A 23,070-nucleotide genomic window follows, 5' to 3' on the forward strand; every position below is an offset into this window, starting at 1 on the left:
AATAATGGAATTAGCCAGGTAGCTTAGATAATCAGATACCAAAAATAAACTAGTTTGACCAACTGTCTTGATGGCCAAGGAGTTCACTAGGGGCTACCCGGTTGGAGTGCTTGCAAGAAAAGAAGTATCAAATGTATGTTGACTATTTTGCCCCCAAAACACATGGTGACTATTGTGGAAGGAACTGGTGAGAATGTGGGGAACTGGTGACATTTTCTGATCATCATTATGTGTTCCTGAAACTCTCTGTGTGCTGGCCTCACAGTCTGAGAAGAGCTCACGATAGGGAAATATTTGTGTGGTGTTTTTAAACTTGAGTTCTGAGAACAACAATTTTCCACCTTATTTTGCCATTTTAATGCGATAATGTATGACGATTATGCATCTGGGCGTCCTTCTGTACCTGGGCTTAGTGTTGGGATGGGCAGGGTCTCCAGAGGTGAGAGTAAGCAGAGTTAGCGTTTTCAGTCTTGGAAACCAGGTGGAAAGAGGTGCGGTGAAGGAAATGCCAGGCTCGCTTTGGGGACAGGTGTTCCAGGGTATTGGGACTGTCACACTCCTCTTAAAGACACATACCATACACACAAGGCCACAAGTTGATATACATGTATACACATACCCGCAGATACCAGTACATGCCCATCAGCATACAGAGGAATATATACATGGAACACATACACTAACACAATCATACCTTCATATACCCATACCAGAATACACCCACCCACACACAATCACCCTAGACTCTGTGTCTATGAGGATGCCATCCCTTTAGGTTCTACCCAAAAACCACACTGAGTGAAGACATGTTTTTTATCTACATATGAGCACCGGGGCATAGACACTTGCACCCACCAGAGCATGGGGATAAATGCCCTGATAGGTATGTTCACCAGCATCCACACTGAGCTTTGAACCCACAGCACTTAGGCTTATGCTATTCCATAACAAGTCCATCTGGCTCAGTGGCCCTCCCCCTGAAGCAGGCTGATCACCCTATCCCACTCTCCATATTCCCTTTGAGCAATAGGATGCAACCTCCGCTCCCCATCTCCAGACTATCTCTGCTTCTCTCTACCCTGGGACTCCTCTTCTTTTGGATTCTCCCACCATCACTTGGAGTCTGGGAAGAACAGGCAGGTCTGATTGAGGGCTGTCAGTCATGGTGTGTCTTGGGGCTAGTACAATTTTGCGTGATGGGAAATCATACAGGTATGCATGGCAAGAGAGTAGTGGGGAGTGTTTAATTCTAAGTAGTGATGGTGGTGTTAGTATATGTTTTGAGCCATGTTGTCTTCCCATCGCCACAGGTAGGCTAAGGCCTCAGCCTGTTGCATGGACAAACGTCCTGCTGAAGTGGTCACTCTAGGAGACTCGGATATTTGCATGTCTGGCTCTGCAACACTTCCTGCTTGTTGCTCCAAGCATCAGCCTTCTTAGGAGGCCTTACTTTGCCCCATAAACAGCACAAAGCCTTGCTCTCCCTGAACATAGCCTAGGCAGATGCAATGCCCGGTGCTGAATGTAGATGCAAGTAATTACAAACTGATTGAAGACATTTGTCCTTCAATGACAATTTTGCCATTCTTTGAGGATTTAGTTTTGAAAAGTTCACTTTAGAATCTAACATTGTCCTAGTCCTTGAAAAAATTAAATACCCCTAAAACTTTCCACTGGGTCAAGATATATTTCTAACAGATCAATTTAGTCGATTGTTTGGGATCAACCCCTCTCAAATATGGTTTAATTTACATTTTTAATTTATTTTTCATGCATAAGGTAGGAGGGGGGTTGAGCACACATAGGAATGGATTGAACTGAAAACTGAGGTATGTCTCTCTCAAGGAAACCTCCCCAAATACTTACATTTATTAAAAATAGAATGGAAAATATGGTTTACTAGGTTTGGGGGAAAATATGAGTCCAGATCTATAATAATATGCCAAAGATGAGCAGAGTCACGCTCTTAACAAGCCCATATTCCCCACTCAGCAGAAAACTGTATACCAAACCAAGATATTCAGTGTCAAAATGATTCTTTTTTACTTCAAAATTTGAAAAGAAAATAGAATGAGGCACTTCCTAAGGGGAATGTTTTAAAGTCTTGCTTCAGAATTCAGCCTTCCTGTGTGTGAGAATGCCAATCAATGGCACACAGGCAAGGCAGCCACGGACAGTATTCGAGCGCATACTGTGAACCGAGGACTAGAGAAAATACAGTTGAGGCCCAGTCCTTCTCTTGAGCAAGTCACCAGATGTTTGAAAGTAATTTTCTCCTTATTTTTATATTTATTTTTATTTGAGACCAGTCCCAAGTAGCCCACGCTGGCTTCAAACCCGCTATATAACCAAGAATAAGCTTGAACCGCTGGTCCTGCCTACCTCCAGGTGCTAGGATTACAGGCATACGCCATCATCCCAAGACTCATTTTCTTCACTTATAGGAAGAGAATTCTACAACTTTCTGAGCTACAAGCCACAGGATAGTTGAGATCAGCCATACAAAGTGCTCTCTGTAAACACCAAGGGTGGCACACAAGAAAAGAGCCATCTGGATGGGCTTGGATCCTGACTGTCCTTATTCTAGAACTTTCTGTTTACTTTCCCCCTGGAGTCTGAAACTGTTGCTAAGTAGCATACAGCCAACAGGCCAGGGACCATGGGAGCATACCATGTCCACCACTGGGATCCAGTTACTTCCCACATCAATTTTCTTTCTCACCAACCAAGTCCTGTATGACCCTCAGTAAATCTGCAGCCGGTAGGTATGTAAACACAGGAACGAGCCAGAAGATGTTGGCATTTTCAAAGCAGAGGCCTTGCCTACCAAGTTTAAAACAATTCGACAGGGTGGGAGTCCCAACCAGAAGAAGCATTTGGAGTTCTGGGTAGAAAAAAAAAAAAGGTTATTCTTCAAATTCTGAGAGTCAGTACCAGTGAGGTAGGGTGAGGTGAGACTAGGGGGCTAGGTGAGAAAGCCTTCCTAAAACCTTGACAATGTCTGCCCACGGGCAATTCATTTTGTAGCTGAAGGAAACCTTCAATGTTCTCATCATTCTTTATTGCATACATGTGAAAATGTCGGCTCGGAGAGACGTCTGCAGTTTAGTGAGAGGAAGGAAAAGAAAGCACACGCTAGCCGGGCTCCTGCTTGGCTGCGCTAGGAAAATGATATTCTACTCTGGAGACCGGGAAGTTGGGAAACTGAGGCACACTTCCCAAGCACTTTGAGCCTGGCCACTCCTGAACATTATCTTCACTCTGTGAGGAGGGCACCATCCCCACCATCTTAGGAAGGAACAAGCTGAGGTAGGCCACTCGCCGACCGACAGAGGCCACGCAAGAGCCCTGACTTCCAACCAGATCTTTCTTCTTGCATAGTTTCTGCTCTCCTTCACCATACAGCATGATCCAGAAAGACACAACCATGTATAGAGATGGCCATGGAGAGAAAGTCACATTCTTTTTTCAAAAGGATTATTGAGTCTAAAGTACCCCCATGAAATGCCCCTTTTTTTTTTTTTGGGGTTTTTTTTTTGTTTTTGTTTTTTGAGACAGGGTTTCTTTGTGTAGCTTTGCGCCTTTTCCTGGCACTCACTCAGTAGCCCAGGCTAGCCTCAAACTCACAAAGATCCACCTGCCTCTGCCTCCTGAGTGCTGGGATTAAAGGCATGCATGCGTCACCACTGCCCAGCAAAATGCTCTTTTATTTTGACCTGTTCTTTTGATCGTCTGTCTTGAATTTGCACACACACACACCCAAATAAAAAAAGCTACATGGATATTTTTCCTGAAAACAAGAAGCATTAGAAATAGCCTGAACATCTGCCAAGAAGGAAATACTGGAAAAAGCATGATGCATGCATTTGCAAAGTGGTCATGAAGACCACACATGGAAGTCACCCTGGACTGTGATTCAAGCTGTAATCCACAAAATCTTCTATTCCGGTGATACTTTCATTGCTTTATTAGTTAGCTAACCATCAATCCCCAGCAGTGATCACCTTTTCTCCAGCACCGGAGCAAAAGCAGGAGAAGAAAAGAGCGCATTTGCTTAGCTTTAAGACAAAATGTCAGTTTAGTCGTTTGAAATGATCTTTTCTCCAGGTCCAAAATAAATAGCTGGGTCTGACAGCACAGGCCTGCCATTCCAGCTACCAGGAGGCCAAGATAGGAACGTTGCCAGTTCAAGGTTGACCTGAACTATAAAATGAGTAATAGTCCAGCAGGCTGGGCAATTTGGTGAGAGATCTTTTTTAAAAAGGGGAGGGAGGAGGGCTGGGGATATAACTCAGTGAGAGAATGTTTGCCTAGCATGCATGAGGTACTGTTAATACCCCCAAAGCAAAACAAGCAAAACTTAATAGCAGAATTTCATACAGTTGAACACAAACACTTTAATAATTGCCTTTTAAAACCTTAAACTTTATAACTCACATTGAATATTCTGTTCACCTTTGCCCCTTTAATTCCTGAATTTTCAATTTAGTTTTGTTTTTAACATTCACAGTTTAATACTAAGTTGTCAAGATAAAAGATCCAAATGATGCCCATCCAATAGGCCACCTAATAAAGCATTACAGTTAATTGTGTGAAAACATCAAGACTCCCTTTACTCACTCACCTTTTTTTTTTTTTTTTTTTTTTTTTTTTTGGTTTTTTGAGACAGGGTTTCTCTGTGGAGCTTTGCACCTTTCCTGGAACTCACTTTGGAGACCAGGCTGGCCTCGAACTCACAGAGATCCACCTGCCTCTGCCTCCTGAGTGCTGGGATTAAAGGCATGCACTACCAATGCCCGGCTACTCACTCACCTTTTAATTCATTCAAAAACCCACTGGACTCTTTATTGTGCACTGACTGTGTTCTAAACACTGTGCTGAGCACTGGGGATGTGTCTGAGAGCAAACAAGGGTATCCTCAGGGACTGTGGTCACTATCCACACATAGTGCAAATTGACTTGTTCCAGCTAACAGGTCAAATGGCATGGTTAATTTTTTTTTTAACCCACGTTCTCTGAATATTTGTTCCCGTTGGTTGTAGCTACCATCATTTTGTCATAAACAAGTAGTAGTTTTGTCACGAGTGGAGCCAAAAAAAACCCAAAAAAATCCATCTGAACTATTTCTGACTTTTATTTCATCAGTTACCTGACCTAGAGATATAAAAGCAAGGGGGGAGGGTATTCTCCAATTGTGTGCCTATACTAATTGAATCTAAGGCAATTCTCTGCTGTGCCTAGAACCTACTAAATAAAAATAGAAGACACATACCTGCTGGGTGACTTTTGAAAGAAAAGGTGTATATTCAATGAAAATTAAACCTTATTTTTATTTACATTTTTTATACAGTGTCTCACTATGTAGCCCAGGCTGACCTGGAACTCACAGAGATCCACCTGCCTCAGCTTCCCAAGTGCTGCGATTAAAAGCGTGCGCGACCATGCCCAGCTAGTCTTACTTTTTAAAGAATAAAAGCAAACCTAAACATAATGCTAAATGAATAGAGCGGTTTAATAAACCTAGGCTAAAGTCTCAGGGCTGTTAGTGGAGGTGTTTTGTAGCAGCAAATGTAGTATCTAGTCTACCAAGTCAGAGCAGGGCTGAAGTAGGGAAATGAAGCGGAAGGCTTGGAAACAGAGTCAGTGACTGGAGGGCCGAAGAAACCAATGGTGAAAATGCCATCCGTGAAGCACTAGCAACACCATCACTCACGTTTCCTTCAAGTCCACTTCCAGAAGCATCAACCAAGATTTGGTTTTGGAGATATTTGTATATAACTCCCTAGTCAGCGTACAGCCACGCCAGCAGAGCTGGGTGGCCACCCTGAACATGTTGACTACGTGTATCTTGCTTTGAATTCCCCTCTCCTCTCTGTTTACGTTTTCAATCTAAAGGAACATTTTACTACATGGGGTTTTGGAGATATGGAAATGGTAGATGCAATGTTCATCCTACGTCCATCCCAGGTTTTGATCCACATTTCCCATGGGACCCACCGCTGGGTTTCTGTCCTGGTGTTGGTGTGCCCAGAATTCAGAGAAGGGACGAGCTGCATACTTTGAAGAGGAGATGCCTGTTGGTGCTTTAGAAGTTAAGAATTTCAGCCATAGGTTTCCATTTCCTGCTCCTAATAATCAGTTCAATTTCTGTTTATTGGTTGTCCTTTATGTGTATGTGTGTATGCATCTATATACATGCGTATCTCTATATGTGAAACATGACATTCACTTCTTGCCTTCACATCTCTACAAAGAAGGCATTATATCTTTGCTTTAGAGGAAACCTAACAAGACCCAGGAGCATCAAGATCCACTAGGTTGCTTAGGGACTTGCTACTAGGAAATGCTATGATCGGCATGCCCCTGCCTGCTGCCTCCTTAGAAGCAGAGCGTCTCACAAACCCGAGGCTTCACACTGGAGACGCGTTTCCTCACTAGAGAGTGGACAAAGACTGTACTGACCCCTGGGTTCATTCTTAGCCATGGTGGGGCAGTTAGAAGGACCAAGAAGCTGAGGGTTGGCAGACAGCCATGCTCTGTGCCACCCAGCACTCCATCTTAGCTCTTCCTGCCTCAGGGCCTGGTCATGGTCATGCTACACTTAATGGACTGATAGTTCAACGCTGGTTTAGATGCCAGTGTCTAGGCTTTCCCAGAGAAACGCAAATGGGAAAGGCATAGGCCTCCTGGGTTTTGATGGAAATGGCCACAGGCCTCCTGCCCTCCAGGTGGGGTTTGTTCACTGGTCTCAGCAACTGCCACCAACCCAGCCACCCTTCATTTCTCTCCCTAACTCCCCTAAGCTTCTACTTGAGCTCCAGAGCTTGCCATGACATGGGTCAGTGAGGAGCAGACAGAAGTGGAGAGGTTTCACACTCTCCTCCCTCCAGCGCTTGGGAGCCTGCTGCCCCAAGTCCAGAGCTATTGCCTACCACAGCTGCCCCTGAAGTTAGTGAACCTCTCCGGCTGTGGAAATGTTTGCCCCTGCCTATGAGGCAGGGCTGCTGTGGGCTCTCTCCAGAGCTATCAGCCCACAGTACACCCTGTGAGTCATACCCACCAGGCCCTTTCTGAGAAGAGCACTCTGATCATGCAGAAAAGCCCATTGTGGAGTCCTCACAACCCCGTGGTACTAGCCCCAGCGCTGTTGTGTTCCCTGGTGGTTAGCAACCATGATGATGGTCGTTCCTGCCCTCCCAGCCACTCAAGGAACTACCCCAGGCGAGTTGTAAAATGGAGGAAGGCTGCTCCTTACAGCCACCATCCTTTGTTTCTCTAGAGTCAAACAGAGACTGTCCCATTTCTTGGCAAAACACCACGTTTCACTCCGAGTCTGAACTAGGAAGTATGCTAAGGCTACCACATGCAGAAAGCCAGGCCTCCGAGGTACAAACGCTCTTCTGGGCTGGTTGTGACTCCTGATGGGGACTTAGCATGTCTTCTTCCCCCTGCTACCGACATTTCTGACAGTGTCTCTGGCTGCTTGGGTCGGATTGAGAGCCCTGTGAGTGTGTCACGGAGGCAGAGATGGGTGTGTCCATAGGGCTGGTGGCCATGGCATGGGGACAGCCCTGAGAGGGTGAGCTTAGACTTGAACCTCTGGGCCAGAAAGTGGCAATGGGCCTTGAGAAGGCCGCAAACACACATGCTTCCTCGTACACTTCCCTCCATCGAGTCCCCTTGGCTTTACCCCTACAAGGTGTTTCAGGTCATCCAGGACCACAGGCTATGACCCTCCCCGACTGACCATGGTAATGTCACTTGTTGGCAAAGGAGGAAAGAACGGGGCAGAGTGGCAATGTCAACCTGAGGGGAAGGAAGGAGACAGAACAGAGCGCGGCCTAGCTGGTGTTCCCGATCGTGCGCGGCTTCCGTTTATAATGCTGTCTCTCTCCACGCCGACCTGCCTCAGTTGCCCTTTGCTTCGTTTCCCCTCACCCTTCCCCTCCACAGACTTTCTCCTCTTCCTCTAACACTGGACAACCTACAACTGTGTGTTTCAAACAGCTGGCACTGAACTGGTACCCAGCATGGCTGTCACAGCGCAGACGCCTGCGTGGGACCCAACCGGGTCCTGCCCCTCCGTCCACGGACTTTGGGAGCACAGGTTTTAAAAGAAACACTAGGTCTTCCGCACCGGTCTGCTGCCACACAAACACACACAGAGCCTCGAAAAGAGCCCAGCCACGGAAACAGCACCCTTACCTGCTCCTGGGACCTGCACCTGAAGGATGCCAGCGAGAACAGCCACCTTCCACTTCATCTTCGGCTGCCCCAGGATGGTGCCCAGAGGCAGCTGAGCCTGGGAGGATGGGAGAAAGGGAGGTGTTGAAGGAGTCTCTGCAGACTTTGCTCTGTGGTTGCCACCCCAGGAAGTGGAGGACCATGGGCCTTTGAGACAGCACCTGCCAGCGCCAAGACAGGCTCACACTCCCCCTCTCGGTTCACAGGCAGGAAGCTCTGGAGGTTTGGGGGTTTAGGGTGTAAGAATGTGTATCCGTCCGAATTCTGCTTTTTCTTCTCTTTGGCTGTGGCTTTATGTACTTTATTTTCTTCTGATTCTTGACTAGTTTGCGTCTGACTCCCGATTGCTGAAGTCAGACCCTGGGAATATATATCTAAGTTCCCAGTGTGTGTAAGAACACTGGCCCCTGTGGAGGCTGGAGGGGTGACAGGGCTCCAGATCCACGGGTGGCCTCAATGTGGAGATCGCCACTTCCCTGGTCACCTTCTGACCTTGCCTGAAGCATTCGGCATCTCCAGACTTCAGGCTTCTTAATCTAAAGGGCAAACACAGGAGATCATTGGAGGTATAGTTCCGAACTTGGCTTCAACTCAGGCCATAAATAGTGTGAAATAGTATAGCTCACGTCATTTTCAAAATTATTTTTCCCCCTAGACAGGATCTCACTGTTCAGTCCAGGCTGGCCTTGAACTCGACCCTCCTGCCTCAGCTTCCCAATTGTCTGGATTACAGGCATATGCCACCAAACCTAGGTCTAATGCATTTCATCCTTGGAGTCATTTACAATAAGAAAGATGAAAAAGTCAGGCATAGTGTACATGCCTGTAAATCGTAGCACTCAGGTGGCTGAGGCAGGAGGATTGTGAGTTTGAGGTCAGACTGGACTAATAGTACAAGTCCAACTTGTGCTGTTTAGTAAGACTGCCTCAAAACAAAACAAAAATTAAAACTGAGAAATAAGCATTACTAAGAGCTGTTAGAGGTGTGTAAGACAAACTTTGAGACAAGACTGAGAATGTGGGAAGGAAGATGTAGCTTTTCTCCTTTGATTAAAAAAAATAAATCTTGCCGGGCGGTGGTGGCGCACGCCTTTAATCCCAGCACTCGGGAGGCAGAGGCAGGCAGATCTCTATAGACTAGGCTGGCCTTGAATTCACAGAGTGAGATTCAAGAAAGGCGCAAAGCTCCACAGAGAAACCCTGTCTCGAAAAAAAAAAAAAAAAAAAAAAAAAAAGAAAAAAATCTCTCTTAAGTCCACAGTTCTAAATTAATTAATCTACCAAATTGAAAGATAATATCAAATCTGGAGGCAGAGATATGGCTCAGGTACTTCCTTCCAAGCATGACAACCTGAATTCTTCCCCAGAGCCTACATGGTGGATGAGAAAAACTCATTCTTGCAAGATATCCTCTGAGCTACACATACTACACATACATACACATACACACACACACACACACACACATACAGACACAGACACCACACAAACATACACACCCACCACACACAGACATATACACTTACACAAATAAGTGTTAAAAATATGTTAACAAATTCTTAAAATAGGCTGATTCCAGAGTTTATATGGAAAACTTAATGTGTAAGAATAGCTAGACCACAGAAGGCCCAAACAATCAAAACCAAAATACATAAATTAGACATCATCAAATTTCAAAAGTTCTATGGATCTAAAGGAACTAGGAAAAAAGTTTTAAAAATAATCTACAGAATAAATGAAAGTATTGCAAATCATAGACTGATTATGGTTCAGTATTCAGAATATGTAAGTAAACTTACAATTCAATAAGTTAAAAAAATAAAAATTAGCCAAAGATTTAAACTGCCATTTCTTCGACAAATGGCCAAAATGCACATGAGAGACTTTTCAGTGTTGTTAGTCACTAGGGAAACGCACGTCAAAACCACAGTCAAAGGACAGCACAACAGACAATGTCTGTGTGGACGAGGACGTGAAGAAACTGATGTTGAAAAGTGGTGAGGGCCCTGTGCAGAGCAATTTGACAGCTCCTGAAAATGTTAAACAGAGTTACCACATGGCCCAGAAACTCTACCAAGTATAGACCCGGAGGAATTGAAAACATATGGTGTACAGAAGCTGTATACAGAAACGATCTTGACAGCATTATGTATAATGACCCCAGACTGGAAACAATTCGCCACAGCTGAGGAATGGACAAGTGGTCGTGGGGTTCAGACAATGGGATATAACAGCCATGAAAAGACCTGAGGTACTGTGAGATGCTACTGCTTCAGGCACGGGAAAAGAAACCAGACTAAAAAGGCCACTTATGGTATGACTCTGTTTATATAAAATATCCAGACTAGGCAAATCCAAGAGAAAGTAGATTAGTGAACCAAGGAACCGAGGAGAGCAGGCAATTGGACTAGCTGATGACTGCTGTGAGGTTTCTGTGGGGGGGGATGAAATGTTTTAGAATCAGATGATGGTGTACCAGAGAATTAAAGATGCTAAAAACCACTGAAGTACACATGTTAAAAGAGTGGATTTGTAACACAAAAATTCTATCTCAATAGAAAATAAAGCTAGAATAAAAAAATGTAAGGGATGTGAAATAATTGGCCAGATAGTCCAACATTAGGAATGAAGCTATGCCCAATTTCCCAAAATTACCAAGCTGGCTTTGGAGATGGAATTGGCTCACTCCTTCTCTAAACACAGACATATTGCTAAAAAAAAAAAAAAAAATTCTTGTGTACCAAATCTGATGTGAGACAGAGAAAAAACAATATTTTTATTTAAATCAGGTTGATTATAAATGTGATCTCTTTCTAAAGAAAAAAAAAGGGCATATGATATAGATATAGTAGGACGAAAGGGTAGATTAATGAACTTACTTTTAAAGAACAACTTGTTTAAAATGTCTTACATTGGTATAGATTTTAGTCTATTGATACAAACTTAAAGTTAATTTTGTTGTACTGTATATATATTTCTACTCTCGTTTGAGGTATTATGTTTATGCAACTCATTTAGATTGTAATGGATAATTAAGAAATACAGATCAATTTGTCTTCTATGATAGTCAAACTTATAGTCATGTTGAGTTTTCTAGGTATACATAGATATATTTCAGATAGACAGGTAATCTTCAAACACTTCAAAGGTCTACAGAATATGGCATTTAAAATATTTTTAAATGAAGTTTATCTTCACCTTGGCAAAAATAGCCATTTGGGCAAGAAACTGTTCTTGCCTGGACTGCTTGATCAACTGGACATGCAGGGCCCATAGAAAGGTGACCACTCAACTTTGCTTGACAAAATGGTCCTGCAGGTTCCTGCTTCACAGAGGAAACTGCCAGACATTCTACAGGACACTGAGAGAAGTGACTGAGAGACTCTAGCCCTGTGGGCTGAAGACAAATGCCCCAACTTTACAAAGGAACACTGGGTGACTGTCCAGGCTGCCAGCTGTCTCTGTCTACCCTGCAAGACTCCTGAAAGTTGCTTGTGTCCTTCTCCCGTTTCTCAGGTAATATTATATCCTTCTGAGGTCTTTGATGTGAAGGCTAGTTATAATTTCCTCAGTTATGATAAAAGATAAGTTAGATATAAAAACCTCAGACTCACAAATATAAGATAGATAGGATATCTTCCTTAATATTGTAACTGTAATTCTTGCTTAATTATTGTTTTGTTATATGTAATTTTACTATGTAAAAGTTAAAACCTTCCTTTAAAAAAAAGAAAAGGGGAAGTGCTGTGGATATTGATCTGTATAAATAAAATGCTGATTGGCCAACTGTTTCCCCTCAATAAGCACTATTTATTTACAAATAGAGACAGAGTTTCTCTGTGTAGCCCTGGCTGTTCTGGAACTCTCTCTGTAGACTAGGCTGGCCTCATACTCAGAGATCCACCTGCCTCTGCCATCATATCTGGCTCTATAATCTCTCTCTCTCTCTCTCTCTCTCTCTCTCTCTCTCTCTCTCTCTCTCTCTCTCTCTCTCTCTCCCTCTCTCTCTCTCTCTCTCTCTCTCTCTCTCTCTCTCTCTCTCTTTTGACAGTAGCAAGGGCTGGCTATGTAGATGAAGATGACCTTGAGCTTCTAAGCTTCCTATCTCTATTTCCCAAAGGCATGGGCTTGCCACCATGCTCAATTTAGAGGGGGTGGAGAGTATGGATCAAGCCCAGCAGTTCCTACACATCAGATGAACACTCTACTGAGTCACGTCCCAGCCCCCAACTTTTTATAATTTTGATGAGATTGTCAGGTAAGGCGACTCAGCTGCTGTTTCCCTAGAATTTTTTAAAAGATTTATTTCTTTAATTACATGTATAAGTGTGTAGGAAGGGAGGATGCATATATGTCTTCAGGGTGCCCAAAAAAGGCCAGAGGCATTGAATTCCCCTAGAGCTAGAGGTACAAGTGATTGTGATCTGTTTGCACTGGGTGCTGGGAACTGAACTCAAATCCTGTGGAAGAATCAGTAAATTCCCCGAACCACTAAGCCATCTTTCCAGTCCACTTACTTAGAATTCCAAAGTGGCTGTGCACTGTGAGGCAGGCCGATAATTCCAGCTCTTAGGACACAATCTCATAATCACCCTCAGCTACACAGTAAGCTTGAGACTAGGCCAGGGTACAAGCCCTGTCTCAAAAAAGCAAAAGCAAACAAAAATAAAAAGTCTTCAAAGTAGACTCTGGCCTGGAAATATCTCCAGTTCATTTGTCCCGCTTGCCTTCCCTCAGGGAGCTGCCTGTGTTGTGTGACTGCTGTGGGTACTGCTCCAGAAAACCTGGTTTTTCTTCTTCCCCAAACTCAGCTTCTGTTCCTGGCAGCCAAGTGATTCTAATTTATGTGTTGGGATTTTGGGAAATTAAATTAGCTTTCTCCACATAATGAATTATCACAAACATAGTGCCCTGGAACAGCACAGACTTATAATCTTAGAGCGATAGAAGCCAGAAGTCTGGGCACAGCATGCTGGCCCTCGGCCTAGGTACTTACCGGGCTAAGGCCAAGGTGTTGGCTTGGCTGTGGTTTGGATCTGCAGCTCCAGCTGCTCTTCCTAACTCACCAATGACTGGAAATTTTTCTTACAGCTACAAGAACAAAGTCCATTTTCTTGATCATCACTGATTAGGTATCACTCTCTCAGTCCCCAGAGGACACCTGCAGCTCCTTGCAATATGGCTGTAGTTGTTGGTTTTTTTACTCTTTGCTCTTGGTGGGGGGAGCCCCACCCAGCACCTAAATAAATACACAGACTTTTTTTCCCCTTAAATGCCCCGCCTTAGTTTGGCTTGTTTCTAGCCAGCTTTTCTTAATTATCCTGTCTACCTTTTGCCTCTAGGCTTTTATCTTTCTCTATTTTATTATACCTTTCTTTACTTCTTGCTCTGTGGCTTGCTGTGTAGCTGGGTGGCAGGTCCCTGGTGTCCACCTCTCCTTTTCTCTCGTTCCTTTTCTTTTTACCCTTCTATTTACTCTCTCTGCCTGTCAGCCCCACCTATCCTTTCTCCTACCTAGCTATTGACCATTCAGCTCATTATTAGACTAATCAGGTGTTTTAGACAGGCAAGTTAACACAGCTTCACAGAGTTAAACAAATGCACCATAAAAGAATGCAACACATCTTTGCATCATTAAACAAATTGTTTTCCAGCATAAACAAATGTAACACATCTTCAGCTAATATCCCACAACATATGGCCTCCCCCAAGCCAACCACAGCACACTCTGCTTTGCTCTTCTCCAGGCAGCAGGAGGAAAGTCTGCTGGGAAAGGGCTTGCCTGATTAGACCAGACCCACTCAAGGTAACCTCTTCCATTTACTGTGGGCCCAAGAGCTGCACGGGAGTGCTAGCTCTTCCACCCACAGGTTTTCTGCATTCAAGGAAGTTACACTGGCGTATGCATCATGGTGTGGACATTTTGGAGGCCACCCTAGCATCTTGTCTCCTGGAGAGGTGCCACTGGGGAGGAAGCCTCTCCTCCTTTGCTCGTGAACATCAGGCATGCCAAGTAAAGGATTTTTGCCCTTTTGCCCAGGAATGAAGCCAACACAGAGATGGGCAGAGTAAAAGATGTGTAGAAAACATTCAGCACACCCATTGAGAACCTGGATTGTGCCATGCCTAAAGGCCCGCTTCCTGGATTTTTCTGTTTTATCATCCAATAACTTTTTCTTAAGAAAGTTGACTTTTAAAAAGAAAAGAAAAAGAAAGTTGACTTTAAGTCTGAAATTTTCACTTGGAATGCTCTTGATGTTACAGATGCTGAGAGCATGTGGCCACTGAGGATGTGATTGACCTGGCTCCATTTTATTGGGAGGCTTATTTTAGTTGACTCTTCTCTGAAAAGATCAATTGTTTTTTAAGAGAATCAAACCACATTTTTGTTAATTCAGCAAGATAAGATGGAGGAAAAGTGTGCCTATTGTCCGAACACACCAATAAACATAATAAACCAAACAACAATAATAAACTGCACAAAGAAATAAAAGAAAAACATTTAAAAAAAAAAACTTCGTAAAAGATAATAAAAATAAGCTGGGAGGTTGGGGATTTAGCTCAGCGGTAGAGCACTTGCCTAGCAAGAGTAAGGCCCTGGGTTCAATCCTCAGCTCAAAAAAAAATAAGCTGGGAGTGTGGAAAATATTACACAGGTACTATCAAAAGATGAGCTGAGCTATTGATTACCTGATAAATATTGCCCTTGAGAACTGTTCTAGTTAGGGTTTCTATTGCTGTGACAAAACACCATGACCATAGAGCACGTTGGGGAGGAGAGGGATTATTCGGCTTACACTTCCACATTGCTGTTCAATATTGAAGGAAGCTGGGACAAGGACTCAGACAGGGCAGGATCCTGGAGGCAGGAACTGATGCAGAGGCCAAGGAGGGTGCTGCTTACCAGCTTGCTTCCCCTGGCTTGTTCAGCCTGCTTTCTTAGAGAACCCAGGACCACCAGCCCAGGGATGGCACCATCCACCATGGGCTCGGCCCTCCACCCTTGGTCACTAATTGAGACAATGCCTCACAGCTGGATCTCATGGTGGCATTTCCTCAGCTGAGGCTCCTTCCTCTGATGACTCTAGCTTGTATCAAATTGACACACAACACCAGCCAGTACAATATAGCCTTACTCGTTCCACTGGGGAGCGACCCTGTCCTGCTGGAGGGGTGGCTGCCAGTGGCTGGTCATTTTAATTGTTTTAGGTGACTCAGGAAGACAGTCATTACTGATGTACACTTTCCACTTTATGGTTAAGGAATTTGAATTTTTATTCTCTATCACAAGCTGGCAAGTGGCCAGCTCAAGACCGGAAGTCAAGTGTTCTGGATGCGGGTGCATCATGGTAGTGGAAGGACTTGTGCTTTGGATGGACAGACTCTGGTTAGTTAAGGCGTAGCTGACCTTTATCCCGAGTTTGCTAACCACGCCCAGCTTACTCTTGAAGAAGAGCATGCCTCCTAGCGGCTTTTCTGCATCGTGGATCTATGCACCGAGGATGCTTGGGAAAGTTGGCTCCCTTCATGTACTTCGGATAAGGCGATAACTGCCTTCACTGTCTGAGGAAGGGATGCCAGAGGGTTATTAAATGTTTAACCACAGAAGCTTTGGCAAGAACCTTCTAGATATGATGGGAGCTGGGGGGGAAGGAGCGGGCCTTGGTCTTTGTGATAAGTGGGAGACTGAGAAGAGCAGGGGGTAGATAAGTCCTAAAAGGAGAGGGGACCAGGGACCTGTGTGCTTCCTCTTTTCAACTCTTTCTGAGCACTCAGACTCAAGGCTCCTGCCTCGTTATTCCTTAGGAACAGATAACCCCCATTTCTGTGATGAGTTCAGCCTGGGAAGCCTTCTAAAGTCAGCCGCGAGGCACCTAAGCAAACACAAAGTCATTGTGTGAAATGAGAACCTTCAACCCAAACACCCCAGGGCAGCTGAGAAGCAGCTCAGAATACCTGGCGGAGAGAGCATTTCTTCAGTTCCTCGCCTTAGTTTTCTTGCCCAGTCTTCCCCGCAGCTGATGCCACAGACCTACCTGCTGCTATGGGATGCATCACCCCTGAGATCTGGTACCAGCTTTGCCCTTCACTTGCTGTGTGACTTTGAACAAACAAAACAAAACAAAAAAAAACCACTTGCCATCCATGGGCCTCTGTGCGCCCCTGAAGGACTGAATTCTGTCTCTACAAAGCGTTTTCCGGCCGGACCCTGTATTTGAGTATAATTTTTCTTGCCTCTCAATGCCTTCAGCGCCACCAGATGATACCTTTCTTTAGCTAAGGCGCAGGGTGACATTGTGAACTTCCTCTGGGCTGTCCCCACACTGTTCCAGATGCCATGCAGGTGTTCTAACTTTGGCTAGAGTGGAGGGTCAGGCTCAGGACCTGACTGCTCAGCCCAATCCCATGGTACTGAAGATTTTCTTACTTCACGCGGTCACTTTTTTTTTTTTTTTTTTGGTCAATTCCCAAAAAGGACTAGATCTCCTGACCTCCTGCGGTGGAGGGAGGCGGCTAGAAATCCTTGCTGAACCAGCCTTGACCCTGCGGGAGCCGCCCAAACAGGTCCTATGAGCTCCACCTCTGGATACTGCTGGTCGGAAACCCTTGGCTCTCCTTAGGATGGCCGCTTCCTTAAAGGGAAGTTAGGATGATAATCAGGACAAAAAGGGAGACGCGGTTCCAGCGAAGCAGAGGGTCTGCCAGCCAAAGGACAGACTTCTCCCTTCCTGGACCAGAGGGTCAAAGGGGCTGCCCGGTTAGCATCTCCGGGTGTCTCCACAGCGACCTCTAGCGGCTGTCACTCAAACTGCAGTTCCCAAGGCTTCCCTCGCTCTGGGGCTGGTGTTCCCAGCAGCTCTGGTCTGACCCCGAACCCCTGACCCGGTCTCCAATCTGCTGCACTTCCAAAGGACTCACAGTGAGGGGGCGTGTCACTAGTGCACACTCGACAGTTGGGACCTTCTCACGGCCGCGTCGTTTTCTAGAAAATGTCCAGTTCCTTGCTTCTGCGCGGGTCTTAGCATCTGTCTAAGGGCCTCGGGTCGTTCACACCTTGATAGATAACTAAACAGAAGCCACTGTCTAGTCTAGTCCTCGACCTAGTCCTGGTGATCGCAGGCTAAGCGGTTGAGTTGGGGTCTGAACACATGTAGTGTGGCTTCAGAGCTCACAGCGCCTAGATGTCGGAGGACTACCTGTGAAAATCCCGGCGTTTTCAAACACATGGCCCCTGCCGCTTTTCCCCACACCACAAACCTTTAAAAACAAAACACGAGGCAAAGTATTTCTTTAAAGGATCCACAGGGACCTCTAGTGTTGCCTTCTTGAATCAGAGCTATGAGATCTGATGTGGAATTGTGTGAACAAACGCAAACCTGCGGCTTGGATATGAATGAAGTTTAAAAAAAAAAAAAAATCACGTGTGCTCCACCCATCTCTTGGGCTTGTTACTAGGGTTAGAAAAAGAGTGTTATGCATGGATATATTTTATAAAATTAAATGTATTGACCAGTTTGCGCAGGCTGCATGTTGTCTTGAATTAAGTCTCTTTATTTCCTTGAGCTTTTTTTTGGGTGCAGCCTGGTCTGTGTCCCCAACCTCAGCTGAGTTTTGTCCTGTTCAGCTCTTCCACGGGCCCCAAGTAGGGCCCTTCCTCCCCACTGCCCAAGGTTTCCCTCTCTTTTGCCCTTCTCTGGGATCCTATGCACAGGTACAAACACCTGGCAGAGGAAATGAGCACCCAGTACAGACACTGTCATTCCAGGGTGCCTGCATGACTTCGGATGAGACTTGCAGTCTTCATAATGGTGAGAAATACATTTCTGTGTATTAACTAGCTAGTTTATGGTATTTTGTCGTGGCAGCATGAGCAAATTCAGACCAAGATGAATTCAAGGGATGCAGACCATTAACAGATGACCCCTGGTGACCAAATAAGGAGTGTGTGTTAACAGACTCTCAGCACATGTATGTAATGTGTTAGACTACCGTTCTCAGAACCGACTGACTTGGTCAGAGTGCTTTACCATCGTCCTTCAAGTACTTCTTTTTATTTTTTGAGATTACATTTATGTCTCTATTTATTGTGTGACTCTCGGTGACTCTGTGTGTGTGTGTGTGTGTGTGTGTGTGTGTGTGTGTGTGACTGCGTACATGCCAATACGTACACACACATACACACACACACACACACACACACACACACACACACACACGACAGATGCTGAGAAAACCAGCTAAGTATTTGTTGTGGGAGGGGACTGGAGACTCTAGCCAAGGGTGCACGTAGCAAATACCCTCCGAAGTTTGGGTCTATGAGATTCTTAAGAGCCATGGCTTTGGCCAGTGTCAGTGCTGAGGGCCACAGGGTGTCTCTAGACTTGACTGCCCCAAAGGTTACAAGCAGGTTAAGTGGGGAGTGCTACCTTCATGGTCTGTCCCTGCTGTGGAGAGACCTGCGGGCAGATTCAGGCTCACAATAGATTCGAAGAGCTGAGTGTGACTTGGGGTTGTCATTAAGAAAGAGATAAACATTCAACACAAAGAACATTCCAGGCAGATTGAAGAATTGAGGATGAAAAATTAATTCACAAAAATGGGGGAAAGAACCTGAACTGACATTTACCAAATTTCCCAAAGGCAAAGAGCTAAAGTTAAAGAAAATTAAAGACGTTCAGGGAGAAATACCCAATTACGTGAATTTGCTTTATGGAAAATTTTAAATCCACTGATTTTAAAATAATTTAAATGGAAAACAGTTTTACCAAGTGTTGACAAACCCTAGAGCTACCAGAAAGTAAATTAAAGTGACTCCCCGAGGACACCTGGACATTGAGCGGAAGCCGACAGTTCAGAAAGAGGAAAAACAGCTGACAGAACACTTTAAAACTTGTAATATATTTATTTAATGAGTGAGGGGAGCATGCACATGCCATGGCCCCTGGCAGGCACAGTACAACGTCTCATCCCACTGTACGGGTCCCAGGATTGAACACAGGCCATCAGGCTCGGTGGTGAACACATTGGCTCATTAAGTCATTTCACTGGCCCAAACTACTGCTTACATGTTAGCTATTACTGTAACCTAAAACTCGCCAATTAAAATACGCAGTAGAGATCCCCCCCCCCATGAGATTCATCATGGAGCAAGTATTGTGACCGTTATGATATTTGTCTGCAGAGCTGTTAGTTGGTATCAACACCTAAAAACAATCTGCAATGTTCTTAGAAATTATATTAACTGAAATGTTAAGAAACTAGGGAGGGGCTGGAGGGATGGCTCAGAGGTTAAGAGCACTGACTGCTCTTCCAGAAGTCCTGAGTTCAATTCCCAGCAACCACATGGTGGTTCACAACCATCTGAAATGAGATCTGGTGCCCTCTTCTGTATACATAATAAATAAATAAATATTTAAACAAAACAAAAAAGCAAACAAACAACAAAACAAAACAGAAAAAGAAACTAGGGAGAAGAAAAAGAAAGAAACTAAAGTGATGATTGCCATTAGCCTTTCTTTGTCTGCTCTGTCTGACCCTGTCAGTTCCAGTGACCTCCTCTCGGGAGTTCCCTTCAGAACTCTCCAAGTCCCCATGCCTCTGACCCCCATGTCCTGGAAAGGACAGATGACGGAGTCTTGGCCAATGAAGCATCGTGTCTGCAGACCCGGGACCTGGGCTCAGTCACCGAGGGCCCTCCACCTCCAGGCACGGTGGTGCTACTTACTCAGGAGTGACTAGGACCCAACGAGGAAGCATTGTCAGAACTGGGCTGCAATTAAAACTAACCCAGAGGAAAGCAGAGCTGCGAAGGTGTTCTGAAGGACTGTTTTATTTTAGGAACAGCAAACTCCTCCACTTTGTTTAAATTACTTGGATTTGTATCCCCGTGATAGCAAGGCTCCGAGCATGGGTAGCTACACTGTAGCTTGAGGACGCTGCTCTGAGGAAAGATTCTGCAGCTATTGTGTGTGTTACCCTGGAATACTATGGTTTCTCTTCAGGTCATATAGGTCTTTTTTTTTTGCCTTTTACTAAGTTATCCTTGTAAACAATTTCTAGGAACACAACAAATTCAAGATTAGTAGGAAGCATTAGGATACCCAGTCAGTACTCAGCATGATCCTTCAACAATCCATCAAAGATGGGAAAAAAAAAAACCCCACAAAATATTAACAACTAGGATAATCATTGTTGTGGAATATTATCTTAAGATGTGTTACATTTGTTTTTGCTGTGGAATATTTGTTTAATGATGCAAAGATGTGTTGCATTCTTTTATGTTGCATTTGTTTTATGTTGCATCTATGAAGCTGGGTTAGGGTTGGGGATTTAGCTCAGTGGTAGAGTGCTTGCCTAGCAAGCACAAGGCCCTGGGTTCAATCCTCAGCTCAAAACAAAACAAAAAAAACAAACAAAAACTAAGAAGCTGTGTTAATTTGCTTGCCTAAAATACCTGATGGTCTAATAAAGAGCTGAATGGCCAATAGCTAGGCAGGAGAGGGACAGGTGGGGCTGTCAGGTAGAGAGAATAAAGAGAAACTATCAAGAAAAGGAGCAGAGGAGGATGCCAGGGGCCAGCCACACAGCCACACAGCCAGACATGGAATAAGAAGGGAAGAAAAGATATACAGAAATAAAGAAAGGTAAAAGCCCAGAAGCAAAAAGTAGATGGGATAATGTAAGTTAAGAAAAGCTGGATAGAAATAAACCAAGCTAAGGCTGGGCATTCACAAGAAAGAACTAGTCTCCGTGTGATTATTTGGGAGCTGGGTGTCGAGTCCCTCAAAGAGCAAAGCGTAAAAAACAACCAACTACAAACTACAGGGGCTGTAAGTCCTGAACTTTCATTTCTCACACCCGCCTCTTCCTCCCTACATTCTTCCCTCTCTCTCCCCCTCCCTCTCCATGTGTATCCTACAATTCAAAGGGAAAAAACGAAGAAAATGATTGTTCCATACTCTCTTTTAAACTCATCATTTGTCTTCTCAGATGAAAATACACCACATCTGTTTTGAAGAGTTGGGGAAACATCACAAAATACTAGCCAACAAGCTCCCACAGAGTGTTATTTTCTCAAAACTAAAACAGCTACAGAAAAACAAACAAACAAACAAACAAAAACACAACCAAACAAACAAACAAAAAAAACAGCTACAGAATGCGCCATTGCAGGAAAGCAGTCCTCAATTACCTTGTGATTCTTGGTCTGAATACCACTGAGAAAGACACATGACGCAGAAGATTCATTCCTGTTTCACTGAACTATGTGTGCCTTAGTTCATAATGGGCCCCCATCCCCACATAATCCTAAGGGCTTTGAACCTGGGCTACAAGACAGATTCATCCGATTGTTAGTCATGGTTTGGTCAGAACAGTGGCCAGGGAAACATCTGCCAAATGCAACCACTTCAGGGGCTCGGCAGCTGCAGGGGCTTGGCAGCTGCAGGGGCTCTTGGCCACAGCCTAAGGCACCGTGTCCTTGATCAGGAGCTGCACGTTCTTGGGGCCACAGCTTTTGCCTGAGGCAAAGCCCATGGTGTGAGGGAAGTGACAGAGCCGTGAAGCCACCGGAAGCAGCACGAGGCCAGACCTTCATCTCACCTCTAGCCCTTGCTGAATTGCCTTTACTACAGGGTCACCATCATAGTGGCATACAGTGTCACACCCTACATTTGGCTAAACTAAACTCAGCTATGGCAGAAATTGGCCCTGTGCCCGGCAGAATGGCACACACTTGTCATCCCACTACGAAGGAAGCTGAGGCAGGAGCATCACAGGTTTGAAGAGACCTTGAACTACATGGTCTAGAGACACTAAGAAATAGAAAACAAAACAAAAAAGAAAACCCACCAAAAGCCAACCCCAACCTGGATCCGCTTTAACAGTAGTCTCTGGTGCCCCCTTGTGGACATTCAGAATGCTCGGGAGACAATCTACAGGTTCAATTATAACGGAGTGTGCAGAGCCCTCTGTGAAGGCCTGGGTGACTTCGCCCTGTGGGTAATTGGATCTGACCTGAATACAGATAGTTTGTCCACTGTGCCAAATGTTGAAGACAGAGCTCACAGTTAGTGGGCAGAGAGAAAACTCGGGAAATGCCTCAGCCCAGCCCAACAGAGCGTGCTGGAACCCAAGGGCCAGTGACAAAGCCTGGATCCAAACACTCCCCAAATTCTAGGACACCATGAGTCTCTGGCAGTGGGGAAGAGAGGTGTGCTTCCCTCCAAGGTCTGGAACAAGTGGCTGGTTTAAGAGTGTGGTTAAACATGACCATCGATTGAGCAGGGTACAAAGCAGCTTTGTGACACACATCTGAACCTCTGAAAGCAGGCCAGTCCACCTTGTTAAAAGTACACCTTTAACTGTTACTGATTTGAATGACCAGACTCTCACTGTTTAATATAACTTTTTTCTTGAGAAGTAGTTTGCTGGATTTGTTAAGTTTATCTTCTATTTCTCCAATGATGGCTCCTATTTAACTTTTTTTGCTGAAGGGGTCAGTGGCTTGACACCCCACACCTTCTTAAAAGGAATCTTAGGTCATCTGAGATCATGAATACAGGGGACAGGGATCGAAGCTCAATAGTGCCTCTTCTGAAGAACGTTTGTGAATGTGCTATTTTTAGCTGTGTGTATGAGAGTGTCTCTGTGTAGGTACAAGCACATGAGTGCAGGTGCCCTTGGAGGCCAGAGGGATTTGATCCCCTGGAGCTGGAGTTATGGGCAGCTGTGTCTGCCTGACTCCATCCAGCGCTGGATCCTCTGCTAGAACAGTCTACATTCTTAAATGCTGAGGCACCCTCTAGCCCAACACATTTTTTTAAT

The 23,070-nt window shown here is 44.8% G+C and overlaps 1 protein-coding gene across 1 annotated transcript in view; it reads right to left on the bottom strand.

The window, feature by feature from the left end:
* Positions 1-8,328, bottom strand: part of Cd247 (CD247 molecule) — a 76,259-nt gene extending 67,931 nt beyond the window's left edge. Inside the window, exon 1 of the mRNA XM_036202404.1 lies at positions 8,206-8,328. Within this exon, the coding sequence (XP_036058297.1) occupies positions 8,206-8,263 (58 nt within the window). The 5' untranslated portion in view covers positions 8,264-8,328. The remainder of the gene's footprint in view (positions 1-8,205) is intronic.
* Positions 8,329-23,070: the final 14,742 nt, after the last annotated feature.

This window comes from Onychomys torridus, chromosome 11, assembly GCF_903995425.1.
Source record: "Onychomys torridus chromosome 11, mOncTor1.1, whole genome shotgun sequence".
NCBI classification, from domain to species: domain Eukaryota; kingdom Metazoa; phylum Chordata; class Mammalia; order Rodentia; family Cricetidae; genus Onychomys; species Onychomys torridus.